Source organism: Narcine bancroftii, chromosome 1 (assembly GCF_036971445.1).
Source record: "Narcine bancroftii isolate sNarBan1 chromosome 1, sNarBan1.hap1, whole genome shotgun sequence".
Lineage (NCBI taxonomy): Eukaryota > Metazoa > Chordata > Chondrichthyes > Torpediniformes > Narcinidae > Narcine > Narcine bancroftii.
Genome location: NC_091469.1, coordinates 194,278,211 through 194,305,321, shown reverse-complemented (window position 1 = coordinate 194,305,321; position 27,111 = coordinate 194,278,211). Strand labels below are relative to the sequence as shown.

At 40.4% G+C, this 27,111-nt stretch overlaps 1 protein-coding gene across 1 annotated transcript in view; it reads right to left on the bottom strand.

The window, feature by feature from the left end:
* The window catches only part of nup188 (nucleoporin 188), a 171,828-nt gene that overhangs the window by 126,188 nt on the left and 18,529 nt on the right, over positions 1-27,111 (bottom strand). Inside the window, 1 exon segment of the mRNA XM_069886944.1 lies at positions 6,529-6,583. Coding sequence (XP_069743045.1) covers positions 6,529-6,583 — 55 coding nt within the window.

The window sequence follows — 27,111 nt, the reverse complement described above, 5'->3', positions numbered from 1 at the left end:
ACGTGCAGTTTCAGTACACTTGGAGGACCAGGGGGTATCCTGTGGGTGTCCCATCATGTCATTGTCCTTATTCACACCTTCCTGATTCTCGGGGCTACAATCTCTTGGTATGCGGAGTTGACTCATTCTATCTAGGGTTGGCTAATTTCATATGTATAAATCTGTGTATGGTTAGCTAATTAGATATGTAGGACTTGGTACTTCTGTCCAGGGCTAGGAGACCTTTATCTGATCCAGACTACCTCAACTTCCTACATTCTATTGTACCTTACCATTCTTTTTCTTAGTCTTATGGTGGCTCTTGTCACAAAGAGTAGAAGATTCTTATGTTAATCGTGCTGACTCTGCTTTCCTGCATCCTAATCCCCAAGCTCATTCTGTTTGTACTGGTTACAGCCATTAACTGATGTATGAATTTTAGTTTCCTTCATGTTCATAATTTTAGATCAGTTTTCCCATCTCTCACAAGAGTGAGTATTTTACTCACAACAAACTACACTTTAAACCAGCCTTGATTTAGTCATTCATTTAATTTTGCTGGAAACTATTTCAATTTTGTGCAGGATAAACATTATCAAAGCAAAAATAAGCCATAATTAATATATTCCATATTTAAATGCATCTCATCTAGTTGAAATGCTGTAATGTGAAAGCTTTTCTATATAACCCTTGGTTATCATGTCCAACATGATATTGGTATATACCAAATGAAAGGAAGAATTTCTCTTGAATTTTCTTTTCAAATTCAGCATACACTGTTCTGCAACTATTTTATTATCTGGCAGACAAATTTCTCTTTCAAAGGTAATGCTACACAGTGATGACCATCAATATGTTTCACAGAATTTCAAACTAAATCCAGAAACTGTTTAACCTCCTTCAACAGTTCTTGAATATCTGTGCGACTTTCAAGGAAACTGTTGTTCCCACAGATCATTAAGTTTGACAACTGAAATTCTGTTAACATTTACATTCGACATCTCTTGATCATTATTCATTTTTCTTCCTAATGGGCCTTTAATTGTCTATCCAAGCAACTTTCTCACGGCACAAGGTCTGTCATTTTGACTCCTTATTACTTCTAGCGGTTTGAGAGCTTTTGGTGGATCTAATCTAATTAACATCTCGATTTCAGCATCAATCTTGGGTAAGAAAACATCTTTTAGATGATCCCACTGTTTGATATCATTCTAATGTGGAATATTCTCCTTATTCACAGGCATAGTCTTCTGAGTATATACACTTGGAAGATCACAAAATTCATTACTATTCAATCCAGCAATCTGTAAACCTAAATCTATATTAGTTTCAATGTTCATCATTCATTGTTTTCAACAAAATCTGTGATCTTTTACCATGAAGATTAAGTTTATTCATTAAAACGATGCGGTATTTTTTGGATCAAGAAATGCGTAGGTCTTCAGTATGAAGCTTCCTTTTTTAGCTTTAACCTGCACATGAACTATTGAGACAGCTTTGTCACTGGCCGCAGTAAGACTGTTTGTCTGAATCGAAGCTGAAGCATTTTCTCTGATTGTGCCTTTAGTCTTGGATTCAGATTGTTTGACATCCTTCTCAACTTTACTTTGTTGAGTATGCAGTAACTTCTTCTCTTTCTCTTTGGCTTGGCTTCGCGGACGAAGATTTATGGAGGGGGTAAAAAGTCCACGTCAGCTGCAGGCTCGTTTGTGGCTGACAAGTCCGATGCGGGACAGGCAGACACGATTGCAGCGGTTGCAGGGGAAAATTGGTTGGTTGGGGTTGGGTGTTGGGTTTTTCCTCCTTTGCCTTTTGTCAGTGAGGTGGGCTCTGCGGTCTTCTTCAAAGGAGGTTGCTGCCCGCCAAACTGTGAGGCGCCAAGATGCACGGTTTGAGGCGTTATCAGCCCACTGGCGGTGGTCAATGTTGCAGGCACCATACTTTAAACTGTATATATCACAAATGAGTCGCTTATTACAAGTTTTGTTAATGTGTCCTTTACACAAGCAACAGAAACATATTCCATTCTTCTTTAAAAAGGTTAATTTCTCATTATACGAGCTTTTCTCCAATCGTGAACATTTTTCTAAAGCATGCTCATCTTTGCAATACAAACAGCTTTCCTGAACAGTCTGATCTTCTTCTTCCTTTGTTTCCTTGTTCTTTCTTGTGTTTGTATCTGACACAGCAATAACAAAGGTACCTCCCTTTGGTTTCTGTTGAGAAAATGATTTAGACTTCTCAACATCTCTAAGAACTATTGAAGTATCCTTAATATTTCCAAATACTGGTACAATATTAACATGCACATGCCATTCCAAGAATTGGACAATATCCTCAAAAGTGGCGTCTCTTCCAGGAATCATTTTAAGCTTTAGTTTCCATAAATCCTTCAGCTTATAAGGTAATTTATAAACAATAATCAACAAATTAGCAAGCAAATTCAGCTCTTGCAAATGTACACTACTTCCCATTGCATTATAACATCCTGTCAAAAAGAGTGCATATGCCTTTGTGTCGTCTGATTTTATTGATGACCAAGAAAGAATCTTGTCAATGTGGGCACTTGTAATTTAATTCATCCCCATAATGATGACCCAATAATTCTTTTGACCTTTTAAAACCTTGGTCTGGATCCATATATTGGCAACTTTTAACTCCTTCACCTGTCCTCCAGTATACTGTTCTAGATAATACAGACAATCTTTATAGTGTTTTTAGTATTACTTTCAATGTTCAAAGGATTTCATGAATGTCAGATGTTGCAATTGATCTCCATGAACACCTGGAATTTCCTTAAATAAATTATATGTTAGCTGTGCTAACGTAACTGAAATTTCATTTTGTTTTGCTATGAGTAATATATGTCTTGTCCACCATGGCTTGTGACTGAACCATATGGAACTTGAATTGGTGCAATAGCCATAGGACCTTGAGTTGTAAGTGATGGCATTGATGGAAATCCTTGATATGCAAGTGATGGCACTGGTGAAGATCCTTGACGGCACTGGTTCTTCAGCAACACGAAGTGACATCAGTGATTGAGTATGATCAACTCACACGGTTGAACTTTTTCAAAAGACTCTCCTTTTGGGAAGATTCATATATTGTGCGCTTGGAAGAGATTAAATGTCGTTAGCTCTTTCCACAGGGTTGGTCATTGACATTTGAGCACTAGCAGCACCACCCATGGTCTCCTTCTCGAGTCTACTCATTTCTTGTGTCTGTGGTACCCATTGATCTGCTGGAATGTTAGGTGCTGGCCCTTTGGGTATTTCACTTTGAGTGATAGATCTTGTAGAAGCCTGAGCTAATGCTTTTACTTTGGCCATATTCATAGCACATTGTTCCTCTTTTTTTTTCTCTTTTATTTTCCTCCCTTCAATATTCTATTTTGTTCTTCTTGCTGAATCTACATTTCAGCTTCTTGCCTTAATTGCTGATTCTTCATTTCAGCTTCTATATCTTCTAGAACATGTATTTTCTCAAACCACACATGTTGTGCACAGATAGTAGCAAAGTCTGTTAGCGCCTTAGCATACACAGCTGATATGTTTGAAGCACGCAAAGTTGTACTTACTCTAGATGCCTTTGAAGACTTTGAAGATCTTCCTGCGCTCATAACCTTGGAAATACCATCATCAGGATTCACATCTGAACTTTCAGATACCACTGATTGAGTCTCTATCTTCTGCATTTCGCTCAGTACAGCAACAGTGGGGCTTTGCAACGAACACTCATCTGTTCCAGTTCCACTAACCATTAAATCAGCTAATGAGGCCTGTAGTACCTTATTGGAGTCCTCTTCTTGCTTGGTAGTTGAAGCCGCTTCTTCTTTGGTGGCTGGGTCCAATCTCCTGCCAAGCATTGTCAGTCCACCTTGCTGATTCAACTCGTAACCAAACAGTTCTTTGAGAAGAGCTGTTTGCTCAAGGTATTAGGCCAACGAGACTACTTCTTATCCATCTTGGGTTCTTCACACCGAAACCTGGCTTCTCCTGGTTCCTGGGAACTGTAAGCAAATTTGTATCTTGCATGGTCCCTTGAAGATGATTGTTCTGAATTGTCTTGGATCTGTGGTACTTCAACAAATTCTGGGCTTCCTGCCAGATTCTGCAAACCAGAGTTGTATCTCATCTTCCCAAGGTCACATGTTTCTTGCAGTCCTTGGCTTGGTTTAAACTGCACAATTTACAGACAACATGTTCCCAAAGACTTATGGAATATTCTCTTTTTACAGTGAGAATGTCTCTTGCTTTTAACAAGTTGAGTTCTTTCAAATTTTATGAGCCTTTCAAACAAAGTTCACAATTATAATTTTCTTTGAATCAAAATATAGACGACACTTTACAGGTTCTAATCTATACTCATTTCAAAACGTGTCATCTTCAAGGAAACGCAAGGACAATATTCCGAATTACTATCTTATTAATCCAATAAACCAAACTTTGTAGATGCAACTTTATGTAGCATTAATTGGTTGATAAAATGGATAAACATTTTGCGTAACTTTGCTTTAAGATTTTCATAACGATGAGTAAACAAAGCATTTGGCTATATTTAAAGACAATGATATTCAACTTCAAAGAGATATACCGGAAGAAATAAGAATTCAAAGAAAATTATCTCAAGCTTATGTCTCCTTCATGGTTCTTCAAAGAATGAGATGCAAGCTCTTAGTCTACATGGATATTATGACATATTATGTCATAGTCACTATGGTAACACTAAAAACAATACTTTTCCTTAAAGAGATAGGCACAAAATTAACTAAGAATCAAAAACACAAGGTTTTAACCTTTACAGTAAGACCTTAACTCAGGAAAGGGTGGGGGGACCCCAGCTCACAGAACTGGCTACGGTAGCACTCATGATTAAAGCAACAAAAGGTTCGCTCCAAATTTACACATACTTTTGGGCAGTAGCGAACAGGATGGCCGTGAGGATGCCTCATTGGCATGTCATGGGCTGGGAGATTCACAATCACCCACTGTGGGGTCAGCAGCACTGGAGGTACATCTGGGAGAAGGCTGGGAGAGGGCACTCATGGTCCAACATGAAGATGCCCACACCAACAGGACCACAGCAGAGATCATACAGAATGCAGCCATGGACCGCGCAGCACAAATCTGCACAGCCTCTACCTGCTCCGATGGTGTAGATTCCAGAGTCCTGGCAATGTAGGCCCATAGGAAGAACAGTCGCTTGGGGTCCAAAAGAACACGTTAGGCAGAGAGCTTAGGGCTGGCATTAACCCAAGATCAGGCATGGATGGCAGTAGACAATTGGCCCACATGCCAGCAGGTTAAAATGTGGGGCTGGACGACGGATACACCGGGATGCATTCGGCGCAGCATGAGACTGGGCCAAATCTGGTAAGTAGACTATGTCAACCCTCTCCCACTTGAAGCATGAACAGCACCCTGGTATCAGACAACAGCCCAGAAAAACGGGACGCTCATAAGAATACTGGTACACCCTGGATACACGCTTGTCGGTCTGTTCCCTGCCTCACCAAGGAATAAAACAGCAATGGGTATCATTTGCCGTCTTTCCCCGTTTGTTTCCAGTGTGTTCAATAAAGTTACTGTTGATTATAACACTTGTGTCCAGACTCACTTTTCTGTGAATCCACTGAGCCTGATACTTTTCCAAACACAAAAGAATCAGAATATATTGCCATGGACAAGTCATGAAATTTGGGGTTTGCAGCAGCATCAAAGTAAAAACATTCATATTATAACCATCTCACAACAATAAATATTAAAACAATAAAAATAATAAATGCACAAAAAATAAACACTGACTTTGGTTCATTGATTATTCAAGAATTTGATGGCAGCAGGGAAAGAAGCTGTCCTTGTGCAATTGAGTGCTTGTCTTTAGGCTCCTATACATTTTTCCTGATGGTAGCAGAGTGAAGAGGACATGGCTTGGGTGTGGGGTCTTTTAGGATAGAGGCTGCTTTTTTAAGATACTGCCTCACGTAGATGTCCTTGATGGAGTGAAATCTGGTACCTATGATTTCATAGGTCAAGTTAACAGCTGTCTGGGGTTTTTTTCTTGTGCTGAGATTTAGCTCCTCCATACCAGACAGTGATGCAACCAGCCAAAATGCTCTCTATGCTACACCTGTATGTTTTTGAGATTTTTCAGTGACATACCAAATTTCCTCAAACATCTCACGAAGTATAGCCGCTGGTGAGCCTTCTTCATGATTGCATCCACATGGAGGCTCCAGGACAGATCTTCGGAGTTGTTGACATCCAGGAATTTGAAGTTCTTGACCCCTCCACTATTGAGCCCTTGATGAGGACTGGGTCATGTTCCCCTGACTTCCTCCTGAAGTTCACAATCATCTCCTTGGTTTTGCTAACATGAGCAAAAGGTTGTGACACCACTCAACAAGTGATCTCATCTCCCTCTTGTACGCTTCCTCATTGCCGTTTGTGATTCTGCCAACAACTTTTATGACCAACCTCTCAATTGCAAATTCTGGGGAAATATCAAAATGTTAAAGCAAAACTCAGCCGAATGAAGTAAACTTACAGTTTCTCTTAGTGCTGACCTTCCCAGTAATATTGTCCATAGCTCTCGACTGCTCCTGTTAACAAATGAACAAGAATTAAGAATATACAAAAAATTTGTACAAAATATTTGTACAATATCTCATTATCCTATGAACAAATATGCACAAGATACACACCAAAATTAAAAGAAAGCTTCAATGTTGCCTAAAGAGATAATCATTAGGCATTCACTTTACCTTTAAGTTCACTGAAACCTCAGTGATGAACTTAGTTACACTATAAACTTGCACTCGAGGAGCAAGAACACCAGTTCTCAAACTAATCTAGAGAAGACATACAGCTGGGGTGATATTGTTATCCAACTATTATGAAATTAATTCAAATGTCCATATTGCTTCTTTTTTAAAAATATATATATATGTATATATATGTATATATATATATTTTCTTTGGCTTGGCTTCGCGGACGAAGATTTATGGAGGGGGTAAAAGTCCACGTCAGCTGCAGGCTCGTTTGTGGCTGACAAGTCCGATGCGGGACAGGCAGACACATTTGCAGTGGCTGCAGGGGAAAATTGGTTGGTTGGGGTTGGGTGTTGGGTTTTTCCTCCTTTGCCTTTTGTCAGTGAGGTGGGCTCTGCGGTCTTCTTCAAAGGAGGTTGCTGCCCGCCAAACTGTGAGGCGCCAAGATGCACGGTTTGAGACGATATCAGCCCACTGGCGGTGGTCAATGTGGCAGGCACCAAGAGATTTCTTTAGGCAGTCCTTGTACCTCTTCTTTGGTGCACCTCTGTCACGGTGGCCAGTGGAGAGCTCGCCATATAACACGATCTTGGGAAGGCGATGGTCCTCCATTCTGGAGACGTGACCCACCCAGCGCAGCTGGATCTTCAGCAGCGTGGACTCGATGCTGTCGACCTCTGCCATCTCGAGTACTTCGACGTTAGGGATGAAAGCGCTCCAATGGATGTTGAGGATGGAGCGGAGACAACGCTGGTGGAAGCGTTCTAGGAGCCGTAGGTGATGCCGGTAGAGGACCCATGATTCGGAGCCGAACAGGAGTGTGGGTATGACAACGGCTCTGTATACGCTTATCTTTGTGAGGTTTTTCAGTTGGTTGTTTTTCCAGACTCTTTTGTGTAGTCTTCCAAAGGCGCTATTTGCCTTGGCGAGTCTGTTGTCTATCTCATTGTCGATCCTTGCATCTGATGAAATGGTGCAGCCAAGATAGGTAAACTGGTTGACCGTTTTGAGTTTTGTGTGCCCGATGGAGATGTGGGGGGGCTGGTAGTCATGGTGGGGAGCTGGCTGATGGAGGACCTCAGTTTTCTTCAGGCTGACTTCCAGGCCAAACATTTTGGCAGTTTCCGCAAAGCAGGACGTCAAGCGCTGAAGAGCTGGCTCTGAATGGGCAACTAATGCGGCATCGTCTGCAAAGAGTAGTTCACGGACAGGTTTCTCTTGTGTCTTGGTGTGAGCATGCAGGTGCCTCAGATTGAAGAGACTGCCATCCGTGCGGTACCGGATGTAAACAGCGTCTTCATTGTTGGGGTCTTTCATGGCTTGGTTCAGCATCATGCTGAAGAAGATTGAAAAGAGGGTTGGTGCGAGAACACAGCCTTGCTTCACGCCATTGTTAATGGAGAAGGGTTCAGAGAGCTCATTGCTGTATCTGACCCGACCTTGTTGGTTTTCGTGCAGTTGGATAATCATGTTGAGGAACTTTGGGGGACATCCGATGCGCTCTAGTATTTGCCAAAGCCCTTTCCTGGTCACGGTGTCGAAGGCTTTGGTGAGGTCAACAAAGGTGATGTAGAGTCCTTTGTTTTGTTCTCTGCACTTTTCTTGGAGCTGTCTGAGGGCAAAGACCATGTCAGTAGTTCCTCTGTTTGCGCGAAAGCCGCACTGTGATTCTGGGAGAATATTCTCGGCGACACTAGGTATTATTCTATTTAGTAGAATCCTAGCGAAGAATCCAGAATCACAGAATCATATATATATATATATATATATATATACACATACATATAAAAAAATATATATAAATATATATATATTCTATATATATATATATATATATATATATATTCTATAGAAAGGGCTTGACTTTGCAATCAACAACAAACCAATAGGATTCACAACTGACCATGAAAAAAGTATTTCAAAAGTAAAGTATTTGCTATGTTAGGAGAACAAGGATTCACCAAAAGCAGTTTTTGGATTTTTATAGAAAATGGACTCCAGAGGTCGCTGTCGGTATCATGGTGCAATGAAAGCAAATGGCAATAATTTTGCCATCACTTCATGAGCAAAATCTAAGAACATTATTACAATTTCAATAATACAATAGGGTTTTCATGGTGCTTGACTTTTTGAATGGTACTTCTATTAATCACAAAACATTTTAATTCACCCTTTTTTTTCCCAAGTTACATAGTTTTATCATAATTTTTTTACAATGAACTGGCACCACACGAATTGGGCCACCAGAAAGGTGGAAAAGAATGTGGAAAATATTACCCATTAGCAAATTGCTTTGAGACTTTCTAATAGTCATACTCTGTTGGTGCTGTGCAATTGCTCAGCAAAAGGAGGTGTAAGCCGCTCTTTCCATCCAAAAGCCTACAGGCCACTCTTGGGCAAGGTGTAGAACCTGTTTAGCCTCCCAATCAGGGCCACATGAAGCCATGGATTCAGATGGTGGATGGTTTTTACAAGCAGATTCTACAAATTGGACTTTATGGTTGTAAAACTAAAAACGCTGGGCAGATGAATCTGCTGATCAATGGCCAAGGGTACCCATCGTGTATGAACACTGCAACTGAAGAAGGCAATGGGAAACCACTTCAGTATTTTTTCCATGTATAATCATGAACTCAACATCAGCTATGGTCTCAGCTCAAAGAAGAAGACTTCATCAAAGGAGAACAGGGGAAGCAATAACAGGGTGAGAGATTGTGATGGACGGTAAGACATGATTGCCCACGCATAACAGGAAGGCCCCTGAATGATGAATCGTCATAGTGGAAATTTTACCACACTGCTGCACCAGAAAACTTTTTACATAAATAGATTCACAGGACGTGGCAGGATCAGTATACAATCTCCATCCCTCAATGCCTTCAAGATGACATTATCGACCTACTGCAGGTAAATGAAATTACTGTATATTTCGGTGTACAAGATGACCGGTGTATCAGTCGATCTCTCTCTCCCCATCCCCGCCTTTTCAGCCTCATTTTAAGGATTTTATATTATATCCGCTGTACAAGTTGATCCCCATTTTCTGGTTGCCTGAGGTGCCCCGTTGAACTTCGTACAAGTTGACCTCCACAGATCACATGGATTGATCTACTGGGTGTTGGCTGGAGGTAATTGCTATCGTGGAGGATCCATCAACACAACGTAGCTTGCGACGAAAATATGAAGTGAGCTTTAAGTTGAAAGTGATAGAAATGGCCAAGAAAACTAACAACTGCGTGCAAGAAAATTTGATGTGCACGAGAAGTTCGTAAGAGATTGGAGGAAGAAGAGGCTTTAAGAAAAAATACCAAAAAGGCAATGTTCTTTGAGAAAAGGAATCACTTGTTGTTCTGAGTTGGAAAATCACACTGCAAAATGGGTACATGAACAGAGACAAGACTGCTACATAATCACGCAAAGTAAAATAAGGACATTTGCCCTGCAGTGGGCCAGGTCACACCCAAGCCTCACTGATATTTTTGAGACTGGTGCAATAGTTTCCTGAACAGGAAAAATTTGGTATTAAGCCAAAAAACAAAAATTGCATAGAAACTACCAAAAGATCTTGATCATAAAGTTGAACATTTTCACCATTTATTATACTGAACTGGCAGAAACACCAGTTTGTATTGGAAAATATCGGAAACTTGGACAAAACCCCCATGAATTTCAACATGATAAGCAATACAACAGTGGAATGGAAAGGTATTAAAACTGTGCAAACCAGAAGTACAGGTCAAGAAAGGACCAGGTTTACCGTGGTGTTAATGTACATGGCTAACAGGACAAAGTTAAGACCCATGGTAATCTTCCAATGCAAAAACCAAAAATGAAATACCCTGCAGGTATTTTTGTACATTTTCATGAAAAAGGATGAATGAATGAAAATGGTGTAAAACTAAGTAAAACTAATGTGTGGAACAGGAGGCCAAGCTGTTTACGCAAACAAGAGTTTGAGAGCTTTTGTTTGGGTTTTACGATTCAACTTGTATGCCAAAATATACAGTAGTGTAGATGGATGCAATAGTCAGGATAGGCAAATGCTGCACAACACAATGAGAGCAGTGAGTTGCATTCTTTAAATCTTCCTGTCTGTGTGTTGGAAGTACTCCCAAGATTTTGATTCAAATACCTCCTCCTTTCCAGTATAATACAGATCTCATGCCTGCTATATTTATCCTATAACCTTGTGGTCATACATTTGTTAGGTGCTGCATGTACCAGAAATCTGAAATAAAAGAAGAAAATGCGAGGAAATTCTCAGGTTAGCAAACTTTAATTTTTAATTCTTCCTAGTTCTAATTAAACACGTTAAAAATGGGCAGGAACAGAGAGATAACAAGGGAATGCTACATCAGGGTGGTGAACAGAGAGTTTGTTCTATTCAAGGGTACATAATTCACATACAAGGACTGAACTATTTTTAAAAGTCTGCTCAGTTACAAAGTAGAGTGGTAAAAATGGAGTTTTGGGAAGACTTATCAGACTGCTCGCCGTTAATGTTACCTATTGCGATAATAGAAAAGCAAGAAATTATGCGTCTTAATGCTACATTACTAAAGAAGGATTTTTTTTATATTTTATTTGTAAATTTTAAACCACAAATACAATTATCTATTAATAATGAATTATATATTAAAAAAGGTAACATATATCCTTAATCCCTCCCTCCCTATCACCCTCCCCCCTCACACACAACTTCAAATCAACAACTGTAGAGCTGAAAACCACCATGAGGATGAATTATTGAGAGTTCTAAATCTTCAAACCAACAAACTGCAAATACAGGCAGTATATGATATTTATCACATAAACTAGAAGTTATTTTTTCAAGTGGAATAGAAGATCATAACTCTGTATGCCATCTTTGCATTCCTAAATCAATATTACATTGGAAAAGTTAACATGGGACAATAAACTGGGAGGACTTAGACTTACAGATTTTAAGAAGTATTATCTATCAGCACAAGCAAGATTTTTTATCTTTGTTCTTTGAAGAAAACAGTCCACCTTTGTGGATTAGAATAGGATGGAATTCAATAAGAGGAGATAATGAAGGACTTGTTATATGGAAGAATTAAGAAACCATTAAGAAATAAGTATGGAGTAGCTAATGGGACTTTCTTTTGCCTTCTCCAGTTAAGAATGTTCTTAAGAGAAAGATGGGGACCAAACTTGGGCCCATCTGAAATTAGTGAGATGGAATGAATTATTTGGCTGGGGAACACACCTAAATTTATATCTAAAATGTACTTCACTCTCCAAAATGAAAATGCAAAGCCAGATTTACAGAGATCACAAGAGAGATGGGAGTCGGATTTAGGTGTTGCAATAATGGAAAGATGCTGGTCTGACTGGTGTTTGGATAGCATGATGTCAATTATAAATGCAAGATACAGATTAGTACAATATCAACTATACCTCACACCACAGAAATTACATAAATCAAAATTGGAAATATCAGAGATGTGTTTTAGATGTGGAAGGTGAGCCCTTTCTGGCATGATATTACTTAAATACTAACAAGGATAACAGGGGTGGCCTTCACGGATAACGAGGTGCTTTATCTTTTGGACGACTTTATTGAAATAAGTAATAAACTTATTTCATTTGTTAAAATAGCTTTAGCTGTGGCTAAGGAATGTACTGCGATTACTTAAGTCAAACTCCCCTCTACAGATAGCACAATGGAAGACATATGTGAACAGTTGTATCTAAAGAACAAATATGATGCATTTAAAAAAATATGGCCACCATATTTGAACGATATAGGGACCCAAATATAAAAAGGTGCTATTGTAACTTTGTAGCGTGCGCACTACAACACACACACAGTCGGGCCATGATCGAAGACTGATTTATTGCTCTGCCAGCTCTGGTTAGACTCACACCCTGCCTCTTAAGACAGCCGTGATGTCATCACAGAGCTGGCCTCCGATTGGCCGGTATTCCTGCTGTTGCCCACTGTTTTGCACCGTGCGTTCATGCAGGACAACAGCCAGTCGAGGGGCTCTCGTGATCGCTGGCCCTTTTGTGAGCCAGGATGCGACTCAGTTTGTGGACCGCTACAGAACAACCACCCCTCAAGAACCGGCAATCGAGTGTCAGCTGCCACTTTGGGCGGCCTACCTCTGCTTCGTGGAGGCCGAATCTCAACTGGCTGGCCAATTCCAACATGGGCCAGTTGAGGTTGAAGGTTTCCTCTTTGCCAGAAATGTCCAATACACACGTCAACCTATTATGTCTGACAACTCTGTACGGCCCCTTGATAGCCATTGGAGGGGTGCCCAGTGTGCTTCCTTTCGCACAAAAACAGATTCGCAAGTCATTTGGGGACAAATGATTTGGGCTGGCTATGCAGCGGGGGCTGTGGAAGGGTTAAAGTATCCAGTATTTCCCTCAGCTTCAGTGGCACCATGGGGTTTTTTGGATCCTTGGCAGTGGCCAAGATCTACCCCAGGATTACCAAGGATGCGCCATAGACCAGTTCTGCTGTGGAGGCATTAAAGTCCTCTTTTCGCGGGGTGTGTATCCCCAAAAGGACCCAAGGCAGTTCATTCGCCCAGTTTGGCCCCTTGAGCCAGTCCATCAGGGCTGCTTTTAAGTGTCTTTGGAACCGTTCCACCAACCCTTTGGCCTGCGGGTTCTATGTTGTGGTATGGTGAAGTTTGGTTCCTAACAGATTGACTAGCGCCGCCCAGAGGCCTGTCGGAGGTGAGATGTTCCGGGACTCCAAATCTGAACACCCAGGTGTTGATTAGTGCCCTGGTGCAGGTCTCTGTGGTCGTGTCAGCCATCAGGACTGCCTCCAGCCACCTTGTGGAGCAGTCAACCATAGTGAGGAGGTATCTCGCTCCATGGGAAAACCAATAGCATCCCCACAATGTTAACGTGGATGTGTCTGAACCTACGCCGCGCTGGTTCAAAAGTCTGGGGAGGTGCTTTAGTGTGAGTTTGCACCTTGGATGCCTGACAGAGCATGCAGACCTTGGCCCACTGACCGATCTGCTTGCGGAGCCCATGCCAGATGAACCTGCTGGCCACCATCTTTACCGTGTTTCAGATGGCTGAATGCGCCAAGTTTTGCACCACTTTGAAGACCTGCCAACACGATGGGGCAGGGTTTGCCAGAGGAGACGTCAGAGGAGCATCTGGTTGCCAGGGACGATGACAAAAATCCACCAGCCACAGTCCGGAAAGTGCCATACTGTATGGCAGGACCTGAAGGTCATCGTGTTGTGCCCTGGCTAGGGCTGAATAGTCTATGCCCTGGGATAGGGCACAGACAGGCTCGATGGTGGGACAGGAGTGCATCAGCCACCATGTTGCTCTTGCCAGCGATGTGCTAGATGCCTGTATTGAATTTGGACACGTATTCTGCTGCCTGGCCAACCACAGGTCAGACACTTTGTGGAATGCAAAAGTCACTGGTTTGTGGTCTGTGAAGACCTTGAATTGTCTGCCTTCTAGGAAGTATCAGAAGTGCCTGACCGACAGGTAAAGTGTCAATAGCTCCCGGTCAAAGTTTGGGTGACTGGAGAACCCCTCCAACTGCTGGTGATGGAGGCATCCACCATGAGGGCAGTCAACACCTCCAGCCTGGGCACTGCAACCACCATGAGGGCGATCAACACCTCCAGCCTGGGCACTGCAACCTCCCCAATGAAGACTTTCTTTTTTAAACCCAATTGTAAGCCCTGATGATGTGTGGATTTATACTATGAAGGGGGAGGGAGGGAATGGGGTTCTTGTGTTTTGCTTTGTATGAAAAAGTTATATACATATATATTTATAAATTTTGAAAACTGAAAATTTTGATATGTATATTTATTGAAAAAAAAACAATAAAATATTTTTTAAAAAGCAAAGAATCCTATATTAAATTGGATATACAATCGTTAATTGCTACTTCAGCTGGTTGGACTGTTCAGGTTCCTAGTTACCAGGAAGAACAAGTAGAAATAGGCAGGTGCACATTTTCTGCATTTCTAAGGGAAACACCTGAGAAGAGTAGGGAGCAGATCAAAGCACTGCAGAGGAAATAGCCATTCAGAATGCTAAAGGAGATGATGGAAAGATTTACCTGATGGTGGTAGCATAACAGATAATCAGAATCTGTTGAATTAGAAGCTAGATGGTGAACAATAAAGACAAAGGGAATCTACTCTTGTTTCAGATGAAAGGAAATAGAACAAATTTGACTAAGAGCCCAATCAACCACAGAATACAGAGCTCTCAGTTATGTTTCATTTCTACTCTCATCACCTTTGCTCGCATCCTTTGTCCTCACCTTCCACTCTATCAACTTTCAATGGACAATCCTCTCTAACTTCTAGCAAGATGAAGCAATCACCAGTTTAATTTTCCTTCCCCTTTCATCGTTTCAACAGAACTATTTCCCTCCTGATGCTCTGGTTCACTCTTCCATAACCATTGCTATCTTCTGATTTTCTAATGCAATATCAAAAAAAGTAAAACCTTTCATCTCCTCCATTCTTAGGATCCAAGGAATTAAACACTCCATCCAGCAGAGAAAGTAGGAGTTGAGTTTTTAATTGAGAGAAAACAAGGTAGGACTTGAGGTTTCACCCAGGGCAAAATAAGGGCTTGAGAATTCATCAAGGGAAGGGATAAAAGTATCATCCTAGTTCCGATGCCTTGTCTTAGATGGTTGTTAAGAGGGGAAATCCCTCACGAGAAAGTCAGGGCCCTGGAGTGGGACCAGAGGAACAAAAGGACAATATGGGACAAGTGTGTGATAAATCAGGAGTAAACACTCTTTGGGTAAAATGTCAGAAATGAATGATGTGGGGACCCTGGACAACCAATGTGTTATTTGGTAAAGATTAAGGATAGACATTCATTTCTTCCAGAAGATTAAATACTTTAGAACTCTTTTTCAAAAATAAACAAGATAGAAAAGGGAACATAAATAGATATAGAATCATGTGATCACAGGAACAAATAAGTATAGGATGTTGTCATTTGTAAGTTGTACAAACACCAAGTTTAACAATTAGGTTCAAACTTTAAGTTTAATGATTCAACAATTTCTGCTGTTGTTATCCTCAGTCAACAATGTGAGCCGAATGCTAACTCAGAGAGAGAAAAAGAAACCGCCCAGCCTCACGATGCCAATCTGCTGCTTGGACCCCATCATGCGCTGGGCTCCTGCTCTAATGAGAGCCTGAACCTCCGAACAATGGTTCGAGAACTAAGTGGTGCAATCTGCCACAAGGAAGAGGATGCAGAAAAGACTGGGAAGTCCTGCAGGCTGAATGTGAAAGTAATCGGACACCAAATGGTTAACAAACAGAAGGTGAAAGCAGAAAACCCTGGGGATGCAATGTCAGGCACGGTGACCCTTTTGCAGAATGATGAAGATGAGAAATCAAAAGATTCCTTGTGGGAAAGACCACGCCAACATATACCCTAGCAGCCACAGTCACCAGTCAGGTGTCTCACTAGTTACGATAAAGAAAAGGTTTCAGAGTTAGCTGTGATGGAGAATTATTGCTCATTTTGGAAAAAAGAAACTTGAGAAAGTTTGCCTCCACCTTCAAGCACTTTTGTTTGCGTAATGAGACTATATGTGAGTGAGGAAGAAGGGATTTTTTAAAAACTTGCAGCTTCACAGCTATTGGACATTAAAATAACAGTTAAAAGTTCAACTCCTTCATTGTTATAGTCTCACTTGCAATCTCAGTTACAACCCTCCCCAAAGACATTGCACAGGAATTTTGGAAGCACACCAGATTTATACCCCTTTCACACTTGTATCCCACTAAATTGGCTGTTCAGTGTCTTGGGATAGGAATGGGGTTTGGCTTTTCACACTTGAAAAGGACCCATCCCCAGTGTTAGGATTACTCTACCTTCTACCAGTGATGTCATGATGCATCAAGCTATGGTGGACCTGGCCCTTGTTGTTATGCTGACCTTTATAAGGGTCTGTGGGAATGTGCTAGCAATAGCAAACAATTTTTAAACAGCGTGGGAAAGTTGGTTGTGCTATAGCACACAATTTATTCAGCATAAGAAATTCGGTAGTTTTTTCCCATGGTCTTTATAAATTGTGCGCTATAGCACTACCAACTTACCCACACGGTTTCAAAATTGTCTGGTATTGCTTATTTATTTCCTCTCTCTGTCCCACTGCGACTTTCCGATGGCAAAGTTTATACCTTCATTTTAATCTTTTCTTCTTTCATGTTCTTGCACCCATGCAAAAAATTGGGTCATTTCAAACCTACAACTCAATTACCCGTTTCAAACTGCCAATCCCCGATACATCTAATGCCAGTGTTGAGCTGATTTTCCTTTCACACTAGACACTTTAAAGGCTGATTGGTCATTAATTCCTGGGATCACTTGCAACTTGACAGCCTTTTTTTTTTTAAACATGGTCTCCAGATGAACTTGAAGAACCAGATTATGATTGTTTGCAGTGTAATTATCTTTTGTCTTCTGGCACAAGAAGATTTAATAGACAGTCCCATTGAGGAAACTACAACTTAGTTTATTGCCTTTGTTAATGATAAAAGTCTACACTGTACAGGTTAGGCCATTGTGAAAAATACAGATGAAGTAATAAAGACTTCCACCATCCAGATTTCCCAGCAATTTGAACTGTTTGACCTTATTAGATCCTACACAAGGAAAGGAATATTTATGGCCATACCAGAACCCTGTAGCCCTAGGGAATGTTTATGCAGATGCTGCTGTTATAAACGGTCCCTTCACTGTTTATTCAGAAAGTGATAAACTGCTTCAATATTAGCACAGTTTTGTCTGATATGGGGATGTAACATAACTTCAGGGGGACACCCCTGCCCTGCCATTTTCATTATGATCTATAAAAAGAAGGGAGTGTGGCGATGATCCAGACACTGAATTATGAACAACCTCTGCTGGACAATTTCTGTACCTAATGCAATTTTTTTTACCTGTACTGCTTAATTATATACATGCAATAATATATTTGACTAAGGAGGAATGGTAGGAGTGACACATCACTAATTTGAGAAAATAGGCATGTTTAGGAATGTATCAACTGTCAGTAAAATAATCCTGGTAAAGAAATTAAGTGTCCACAGGGAAGGACATGAATGCCTACCATTTCAGAGAATAATACATTGATTTTATAGAATTACTTGCCAGTATGATCCTTTATCTGGAACTGTTGGGGGACAGTGTGTTCCGAATTTCGGATTTTTCAGGATTTCGGAAAGCCCACCTGAATTGTGCTGCCGTATCCACCTCCACCCCCTTCCAGTCACCCGGCCATCTCCCCCAACCACGGTCCCTCGGCTGCCTCCCCTGACCGCCAGTCCCCCAGCCCCCCAAACATCTCCCCTGACCACGGTCCCTGGCCGCCGGTCCCCCCACCGCCCGCCTCCCCTGGCCGCGGTCCCTCGGCCGCCTCCCCCGACCGCCGTTTCCCACTTGCCGGATTTTGGAACTTTCCAGATTTTAGATGTCCGGATAAAGGATCATGTACATGTATAAATATTGTCTTTTTTTATTATTGATCTACCTGGACCTTAAAGAATAACTTGGCTAAGCTGTCAGAAGAAACAGGGTTGAATTGGATAAAAGTATTGCTGTTGGCTTTATCTGAAATGCATATAATCCCACATGGCAATAAGAAGACTGACGTAACATTACTTAAGATTTACATGCGTTAAGTGACAAAATGGTCACCTATGTACAGCAACTAACCAAAGCACTGTTAGTCCAACACTCACAGGTGAAAGAGACATGCAGAGGCATCCCAAGGAACCCAGTGGTGAGAAACAGATGCCCCTCCTCCAGCCCTGTGACCACATGCTTTGAAGTAGAACAATGCTTGGTAATCATTGAATATGCATCACGACAACCTAAACACTTCAATTTTTTTTAAGCTTAGGACTCTTTAAGGTCAATCATGTTCATGCAAACCATCAAAGGTAATGCAATTAATGTGGTTAAATTGAAAATTAACAAGATCATACAATTTGTGAATTCATTGAAAAGCAGCAACAGAGATAAGATAACTGAACAAAAAATGCAAACAGCAAGTTTTACAGACAAATACTCAGTTATAAGATTATGCCAGCTGGCCAAACATGTGTACAGTACTTGACATCTTTGTTACTTGATTATATGCCCAATGATACCCGCATTGGAAATGATAAATCTTACTGCAAAAAACCTTACCACAGACATGGTGGCATCCAAATTTTGGGTAAAGGCGCATGATGCCAGCAGATACGTACTTCTTGTCATTTTTCATGAACTATTTTCTTTTTATTTATTTAAAGACAATACTGCCTTGACTGTTAGTTAAGATTTTTCTTTACTGCTTTGACTAAAATTTTGTTGAGGCACTGAGTTAAAATAATAGTCCTCACTTTGTAGCCAAGATAAATGAAGAATTGTATAAGGAATTGGGCACCTTACAGTGGTTCCACAACTCGCATTAATCCCAGGCAAAAGGAATAGTGGAATGTGCGAATGAAACATTAAAAAATTAAGCTGGCAAAATTGACTGATGAAACAGTGCTAAAATTGGTAAAACAAAATGCTACTCCTAGGATTGTTTAAAATGCGGGAGACACCACAAGCTAAGTCAGGGCTATATGTTGCAGAGATGGTCCATGGACCACCCCTTGGGAGCAAAGCCTGCACCTCCAGGAGGGATGGGTTTATTATCATTAGGCAATGACATGAGCAAATATTTGAGTAATTTAACAAACTTTTTTGAGTGACGCATTCACAGGTACAACAAGCAACCTAAAGGAGGGTGATCCAACAGATCAAAATGGTGAATATCCTAATGTCAAACCTGAAAATTACATTCTGGTATAAAATTGGCATTGGAAGTGTAATGTGATAGTATTCAGAGACTTGTGTGTAACACAAACACGCTTTTATTAGCTTACAATTAATGGCCGGTATCTACAATTGTCTTCAGGTAAATTGGAGGTAAGGCAAGAAAACTGATGGGAGTGAAGCCAAGAGGGGGAGCCAGTCATCTAATCTACCCATAGACAGTCAACTCCAGTTCACTGCAGGAAGAAATTTGGAACTCGCTGGAAAGGGAAATTTCAGGACCCATTAATAACAATAACTGCAGTAAAGCTTGAAGGACAGCCTCACTATATATACCAAACAGACTAAAGGGAAAAAGCCCAACTAGACTGAGAAAAATGACCCACCTACAACATGAGAACTTTATTATTATGCCTTATGTCACCTTGACGTTTGAACTGAATACCAGAGTTGTGACTAAAAAGAGAAATTTTGGGCAGAAACATAATACCTTTTTAAATGCATCTTATATGTTGATAAGATTAATATTTATAGCTGTTGAATCTATTCCCATATTCAAACCAACTCATCAGATAGTATCCCTTCAAGACCAAGCTCCTACCCCATACAGGTAGTAATAGAATGGATGTTGAGATAGAACCGATCACAGACAAGTGAAAGTAAGGATACAAGTATGTGGAGGACAGCAAGGTATAACTTGACATCTTTTATTAAATGATGCCAAATATAACCATACCAAAGCTTGGAAAAAGTTGATGTAAAACTTCTTCTGTATACAATGAGGCTTATTTTTTTGACATAAGGCATATCTGTGGCTGACTACTAATTGGACAGGAACCTTTTAATTGGGATATGTGGTTCCCTCTACACCAATACCCTGTTTAGCCAGCTATAGCCAGATTAAAGACAAAGAGAGGTATCTCTAAGATGGAGCAGGTCTTTATGATTCTGTAGGCATCCAAAGAGCTGGTTCACCAACTCAGAAGCTGGGGCTATTGGCTAATGAAACGGCTAAGTGGCTCCAAGCAGCTAGAAAGGTGGTGTCAGCAGAAATGGTAGCCATCCATATAGTGACAATCCAGAACTTAATGGACGCTGAGGAGAACTGTAAGATTATAGGTCAAAGCTACTGTACAAACAGCTCTGACAACATCACTAAGTAGGTCAACCACATGCAAAAAGAGTGATACAGGACTCACGAGAAATTGATACGAAATGCCTGACCTTCACACATATCACTTTGCACAATGCTTTGCTACTGGATGGATCCAGTGGCTGGAGAAAAAAAACTTTTATGCTCCTATCTATCCTTGTAGATTTACTGTTTCTATACTGTCCTTTTACTAGTTATCATGAAATGATAAAAGGAGGGAATGACATATCAATATTCACTATTGAGATCCTTGGGAGCTTGCTGGGACTCATTGTATGGTGGGGGGGGGGAGGGTGAATGGTTAAAGCAATGCTATGTGTTGGTGCTGTTCTCACACTGGCGGGGACTGGAACAACCTTGGGGTACTTGGGCAGGGAGTCAAAGCAGATGGCACAGGAATGCAAGAAGAGATAAAAAGGATGTCGTTTCACTGAGTTTTAAGAATTATAAAGTCTTGTTCTAAAAACATGCTTTTAACCTTGTATTATAATCTACAGAACAAGGTTAAAAAGCAAGGTGGATTGTCACCTTGTTGTGGTGGAGAAGCTTGTGTGGTCCTGTGATCCCGAGAGTAATGCCATCTGGCGCTATGCTCCTGGTAGGTAAGGTCGAGGGTGAGGTCCCTGACAAAGAACAATCCAATCAAGACCTTAATGGTGGAAAAGGCAGACAAAGTTATTTCTAACCCAACGGCTATGAAGGCAGACGAAGACTGAAACAAATCCAAGCAGCTAGAAATCGTCGTGGTTTTCATGCCATTGGAATTAATTGATTGATTTGTGAAGCATCATGTGTTTCTTGGAGTGCAACATCAAGTACATGTTATACAAATATACGCACAGGCATCTATGGGAAGAAGAAAGGAGTGCCTATGTGTAATGCTTTATTTTGAGATCACGTAAGTTTGAGACTGATGTAACTTTTTTCCAACTTGCTTAAATGTATAAATACTTGATGCATCCCTTTGTTGGACAGAGATCCTACAAGACTCCTTCCAGTGTGATTGAAGGAGAGGGCTCTTCCAGGTAACTGCTACCTAACAAAGAGAATTCTGTGTGCTGTGCTTGATTGCATTGGGTGCGACAGAAACCCACAACAATATTATGGTGAATAGGTTATGGAAATTTACCCTTATAAAGTTCAAAATCACTACCCAAACATCTGAGTACAAAAGAAAATTTGCTCTAACTGAATTTATGTAGGAAAAAAATTTAAATAAACACAAAATACAGATGAAACAAAATAAATCTATTTTATGTTTTTAAATTCATATTTTGACCCATGTGCAGATAAAGTTGAGAGGGATAGTTCAGTGCAGTAAATTTTGCTGCCTGGCAATTCCCTCCAACTGAGTTTTCCCATGTTATTTACCCTCAAGTTTAAGTGCAAGTTGTAAACCTGAATGACAACTGTCATTTGTACCAAGCTATCTCATTAAACCATCTCATCTATATTTAATAATGTATTTAAAAGTATATCTCCATTCAAATTTAACCCATCTTCATTTTTCTGGGGATGCAAAAGATCCCATAGTATCACTTAAAGCAGTATTCTTGATCTCTCAATATTTACCTCTAAAGCAATATTGCAAAAGTATAGATTATCTATACATTATCATAATATTGTTTGTGGGAGCTTGCCTTGCACAAACTGGTTACCACATTTCCTAGTAAAAGCACTTTGGAACCCTAAGTTTATAAATGGCATCTGAAGGTTTTCTTTCTCCCATCTGAATTAATTATAATTTTGAGCTCTGCCAAAATCTTGAAAATACAATCAAAACTGCTATCACAATAGTGTTGGAGTCAAAGATTTAAACAAGTCATCTTTGTATGACAGATAAACATGAAAAAATTTTTTCACATCACTCTTAAGTGATTGGGACCTGACCAAAACATGTTCGTAACACCATCTTTTTAACTATCTCAAACAAAGCTCATTTTTTCCTATCCCTGCTGTGTTAAATGTGGATAAAGCATTAATGTTTTCCAATGAAAGAGTAATCTTAACCCAGCTAATTTTCTTTTCCTAAAACTCTGTTTATTTCTACTTCATTTCAATTTTATTCTTGTAACTCTACATTTCATAAATATTTAATATGTTTGTCATCCCAGGAAAAATTCATTCATTCAAATTCACCCACTTCCTCCATTTTTAGCAATAACAATAAGCCTTCTTGATAGCCAAATTATAAAAGTCACGTGCTATTAATGATCAAAAAGAGATAAATGGGCATGATCTGATTACCATAGTTGCTAATTCAATACTCAACGTAGGTACATGTAAAAATATGGAAGACTTAATTTTCACATAGGATTAGATTAATCACATTGGAGAGGGTGGATACTAGAAAGAACCACGTTCACGTTGACCATTATTCCAACTGCTTTTTCCCCATATAGGTTTACACTATAGTAATGGCTTGAATGAAGTGATGTATCAAATTTGTTCTTGACACAGTATAGGTGAGAAAGCAAACAAGATATGCATTACAGAGAAACATTATGATATGCAAGTGAGCAAAAAGTTGGCAAATAGAATTCATCCAGAAATTGTGAAGTTTGTCCACTTTAGAAGGAATGTATGATAGCTAAATATTTTAAATATCCTTAGTGAGATGTCGAAGGATTAGCTCATGTTGTTGTGTTGTTTAAAAAAGGCTCCAAAAGTAAACCAGGAAATTACAGGCCAGGGTATTCTGAGAGATCGGATATACAAGTATTTGGACAGCCAAGGGCTGATTAAGGATAATCAGCATGGCTTTGTGATAGTCAACATGGTTGGTCATGTTTAACAAATCTTAGTTTTTTTAAGGAGGTTACCAAGAAAATAGATGAAGGAAAGGCTGTAGATGTTGTTTACATGGACTTTAGTAAGGACTTTGACAAGGTCCCACATGGGAGTTCAGAAGGTTCAGACACTAGGTATCCATGGAGAGGTTGTAAAATGGATTTGAAATTGGCTGAATTTTAATTTTTGGGTTAAGAAGTGAAGGTTTTTTTATTATTTTTTTTAATAAATAATTTTTTTTTAACTCTTTGTTTTCTGATTGTAATTGAGAGGGAATTAGGTGGTTTTTTCTCTCTCCTTTTTTTTCTCTTTTTTTGGGGGGGTTTTCACTTTTTTCTTTCTTTTTTAAGAGGATGATGTCACAGAAGATAAGTCAAAAATTGAGGATGTTGAATTAGATGAAGAGGAAGATGAAGGGAAAGGTGATAAGAAGAAAAAGAAGAAAATTAAGTACAAATACATTGAGGGAGAAGAGTTTAATAAAATTAAGTTAATTTCGATAGAGAATTTTGAAGATGTTATAAATGAAGAATATGGAGAATTTTATAAGAGTTTGAACTTTTTTCTTTTTTTATATAAGGGGAGGGGAAGGGAATAAAAAGTTTATCTGATTGTTTTTCTAAGGGATGTTTTTGTTCTCTCGATGAATTATAAAGGAAACTTGGTATTAATGGAAATTCTGTATTTATGTATTATTAATTATGATTGTTTTGAATAACAGATATGTGGTTGATATATGATTTTAATATTTGAACTTAGTTTTAAAGTGGATTTCATTTGTTAAATACATGTATTATGTTTGATTTAAATATATGTTTAGTATTGATATTTTTTTTGTTGTTAGTAATTTTTTTTGTTGTTAAGTTTAAGTGGGGTTTTTTTCTATTTTATTTACAATATTGTTAATTAATTCTTCACACTTTATTTTGGGGGGGAGGGTTGGACTAATTTTAAATTAGATGATTCTTTGGCTTGGCTTCGCGGAAGAAGATTTATGGAGGGGGTAAAAAGTCCACGTCAGCTGCAGGCTCGTTTGTGGCTGACAAGTCCGATGCGGGACAGGCAGACACGATTGCAGCGGTTGCAGGGGAAAATTGGTTGGTTGGGGTTGGGTGTTGGGTTTTTCCTCCTTTGCCTTTTGTCAGTGAGGTGGGCTCTGCGGTCTTCTTCAAAGGAGGTTGCTGCCCGCCAAACTGTGAGGCGCCAAGATGCACGGTTTGAGGCGTTATCAGCCCACTGGCGGTGGTCAATGTGGCAGGCACCAAGAGATTTCTTTAGGCAGTCCTTGTACCTTTTCTTTGGTGCACCTCTGTCACGGTGGCCAGTGGAGAGCTCGCCATATAACACGATCTTGGGAAGGCGATGGTCCTCCATTCTGGAGACGTGAACCATCCAGCGCAGCTGGATCTTCAGCAGTGTGGACTCGATGCTGTCGACCTCTGCCATCTCGAGTACTTCGACGTTAGGGATGTAAGCGCTCCAATGGATGTTGAGGATGGAGCGGAGACAACGCTGGTGGAAGCGTTCTAGGAGCCGTAGGTGGTGCCGGTAGAGGACCCATGATTCGGAGCCGAACAGGAGTGTGGGTATGACAACGGCTCTGTATACGCTTATCTTTGTGAGGTTTTTCAGTTGGTTGTTTTTCCAGACTCTTTTGTGTAGTCTTCCAAAGGCGCTATTTGCCTTGGCGAGTCTGTTGTCTATCTCATTGTCGATCCTTGCATCTGATGAAATGGTGCAGCCAAGATAGGTAAACTGGTTGACCGTTTTGAGTTTTGTGTGCCCGATGGAGATGTGGGGGGGCTGGTAGTCATGGTGGGGAGCTGGCTGATGGAGGACCTCAGTTTTCTTCAGGCTGACTTCCAGGCCAAATATTTTGGCAGTTTCCGCAAAGCAGGACGTCAAGCGCTGAAGAGCTGGCTCTGAATGGGCAACTAAAGCGGCATCGTCTGCAAAGAGTAGTTCACGGACAAGTTTCTCTTGTGTCTTGGTGTGAGCTTGCAGGCGCCTCAGATTGAAGAGACTGCCATCCGTGCGGTACCGGATGTAAACAGCGTCTTCATTGTTGGGGTCTTTCATGGCTTGGTTCAGCATCATGCTGAAGAAGATTGAAAAGAGGGTTGGTGCGAGAACACAGCCTTGCTTCACGCCATTGTTAATGGAGAAGGGTTCAGAGAGCTCATTGCTGTATCTGACCCGACCTTGTTGGTTTTCGTGCAGTTGGATAATCATGTTGAGGAACTTTGGGGGACAATATTGTTAATTAATTCTTCACTCTTTATTTTGGGGGGGAGGGTTGGACTAATTTTAAATTAGATGATTAATGTTGTGTTATAATTATTGGGGGGGGTTATGCATCTTGGCGCCTCACAGTTTGGCGGGCAGCAACCTCCTTTGAAGAAGACCGCAGAGCCCACCTCACTGACAAAAGGCAAAGGAGGAAAAACCCAACACCCAACCCCAACCAACCAATTTTCCCCTGCAGCCGCTGCAACCGTGTCTGCCTGTCCCGCATCGGACTTGTCAGCCACAAACGAGCCTGCAGCTGACGTGGACTTTTACCCCCTCCATAAATCTTCGTCCGCGAAGCCAAGCCAAAGAAAGATTCTAATTTTTATTATCTTATTTTTTATTATTTCTTTAAATGTAATTTTTATTTTATTCATGTCATAAAATTTTAAATAAAGTTTAAAAAAAAAGAAATTGGCTGAATAGAAGTCAAAGAGTGGTAGTGGATGATTGCTTCTCAGACTGGAGGCCTGTGATTAGTGGTGCTGGGACCATTGTTGTTTGTTTATATGAACTGGATGATAATGTGGTAATTAGATCAGCAAGATTGCTGATGACACTAAGAATGGAGGTCTTGCAGATAGTGAGGAAGACTTTCAAAGCTTGCAGAGGGATCTGGACCAACTGGAAAAATGGGACAAAAATGGCAAATGGAATTTATTGCAGGCAAGTGTGAACTGTTGCATTTTGGAAGGACAAACCAAGGAAGGACATACATAATAAATGGTAGGGCACTGAAGAGTGCAGAGCAACAAATGGATCTGGGAATTCAGAATAATTTCCTGAAAACAGCATCACAGGTAGTCATGATTGTAAAGAAAACTTTTAGCATCTTGGCCTTCATAAATCAAAATATTGAGCACAGGAGTTGGGATGTTTTGGTGAGGTTGTACAAGACATTGGTGAGGCCAAATTTGGAATATAGTGTACTGTTCTGGTTGCAAACAACAGGAAGGATATCAGAGAAGATTTACAAGGATGTTGCTGGGTTTTCAGAAGTTGCATTACAGGGAAAGATTAAACAGGCTTTATTCCTTAGAATGTTGAAGAATGAGCGGAGAATTGATATGGGTTTACAAAATTATGAGCAGTATAGACAGAGTAAATGTGAGTAGGTGCTTTCCACTTAAACTGGGAGAGAGAAATACGAGAGGACAGGCTTAAGGGGAACATCTTAACTCAGAGAGTGGTAGGAGTGTGGAACGAGCTGCCATCTGAAGTGGTAAATGCAGGCTCACTCTTAACTTTTAAGAATAAATTAGATAGATACATGGATGGGAGAGGTCGAGAGATTTATGGAATAGGTACAGGTCA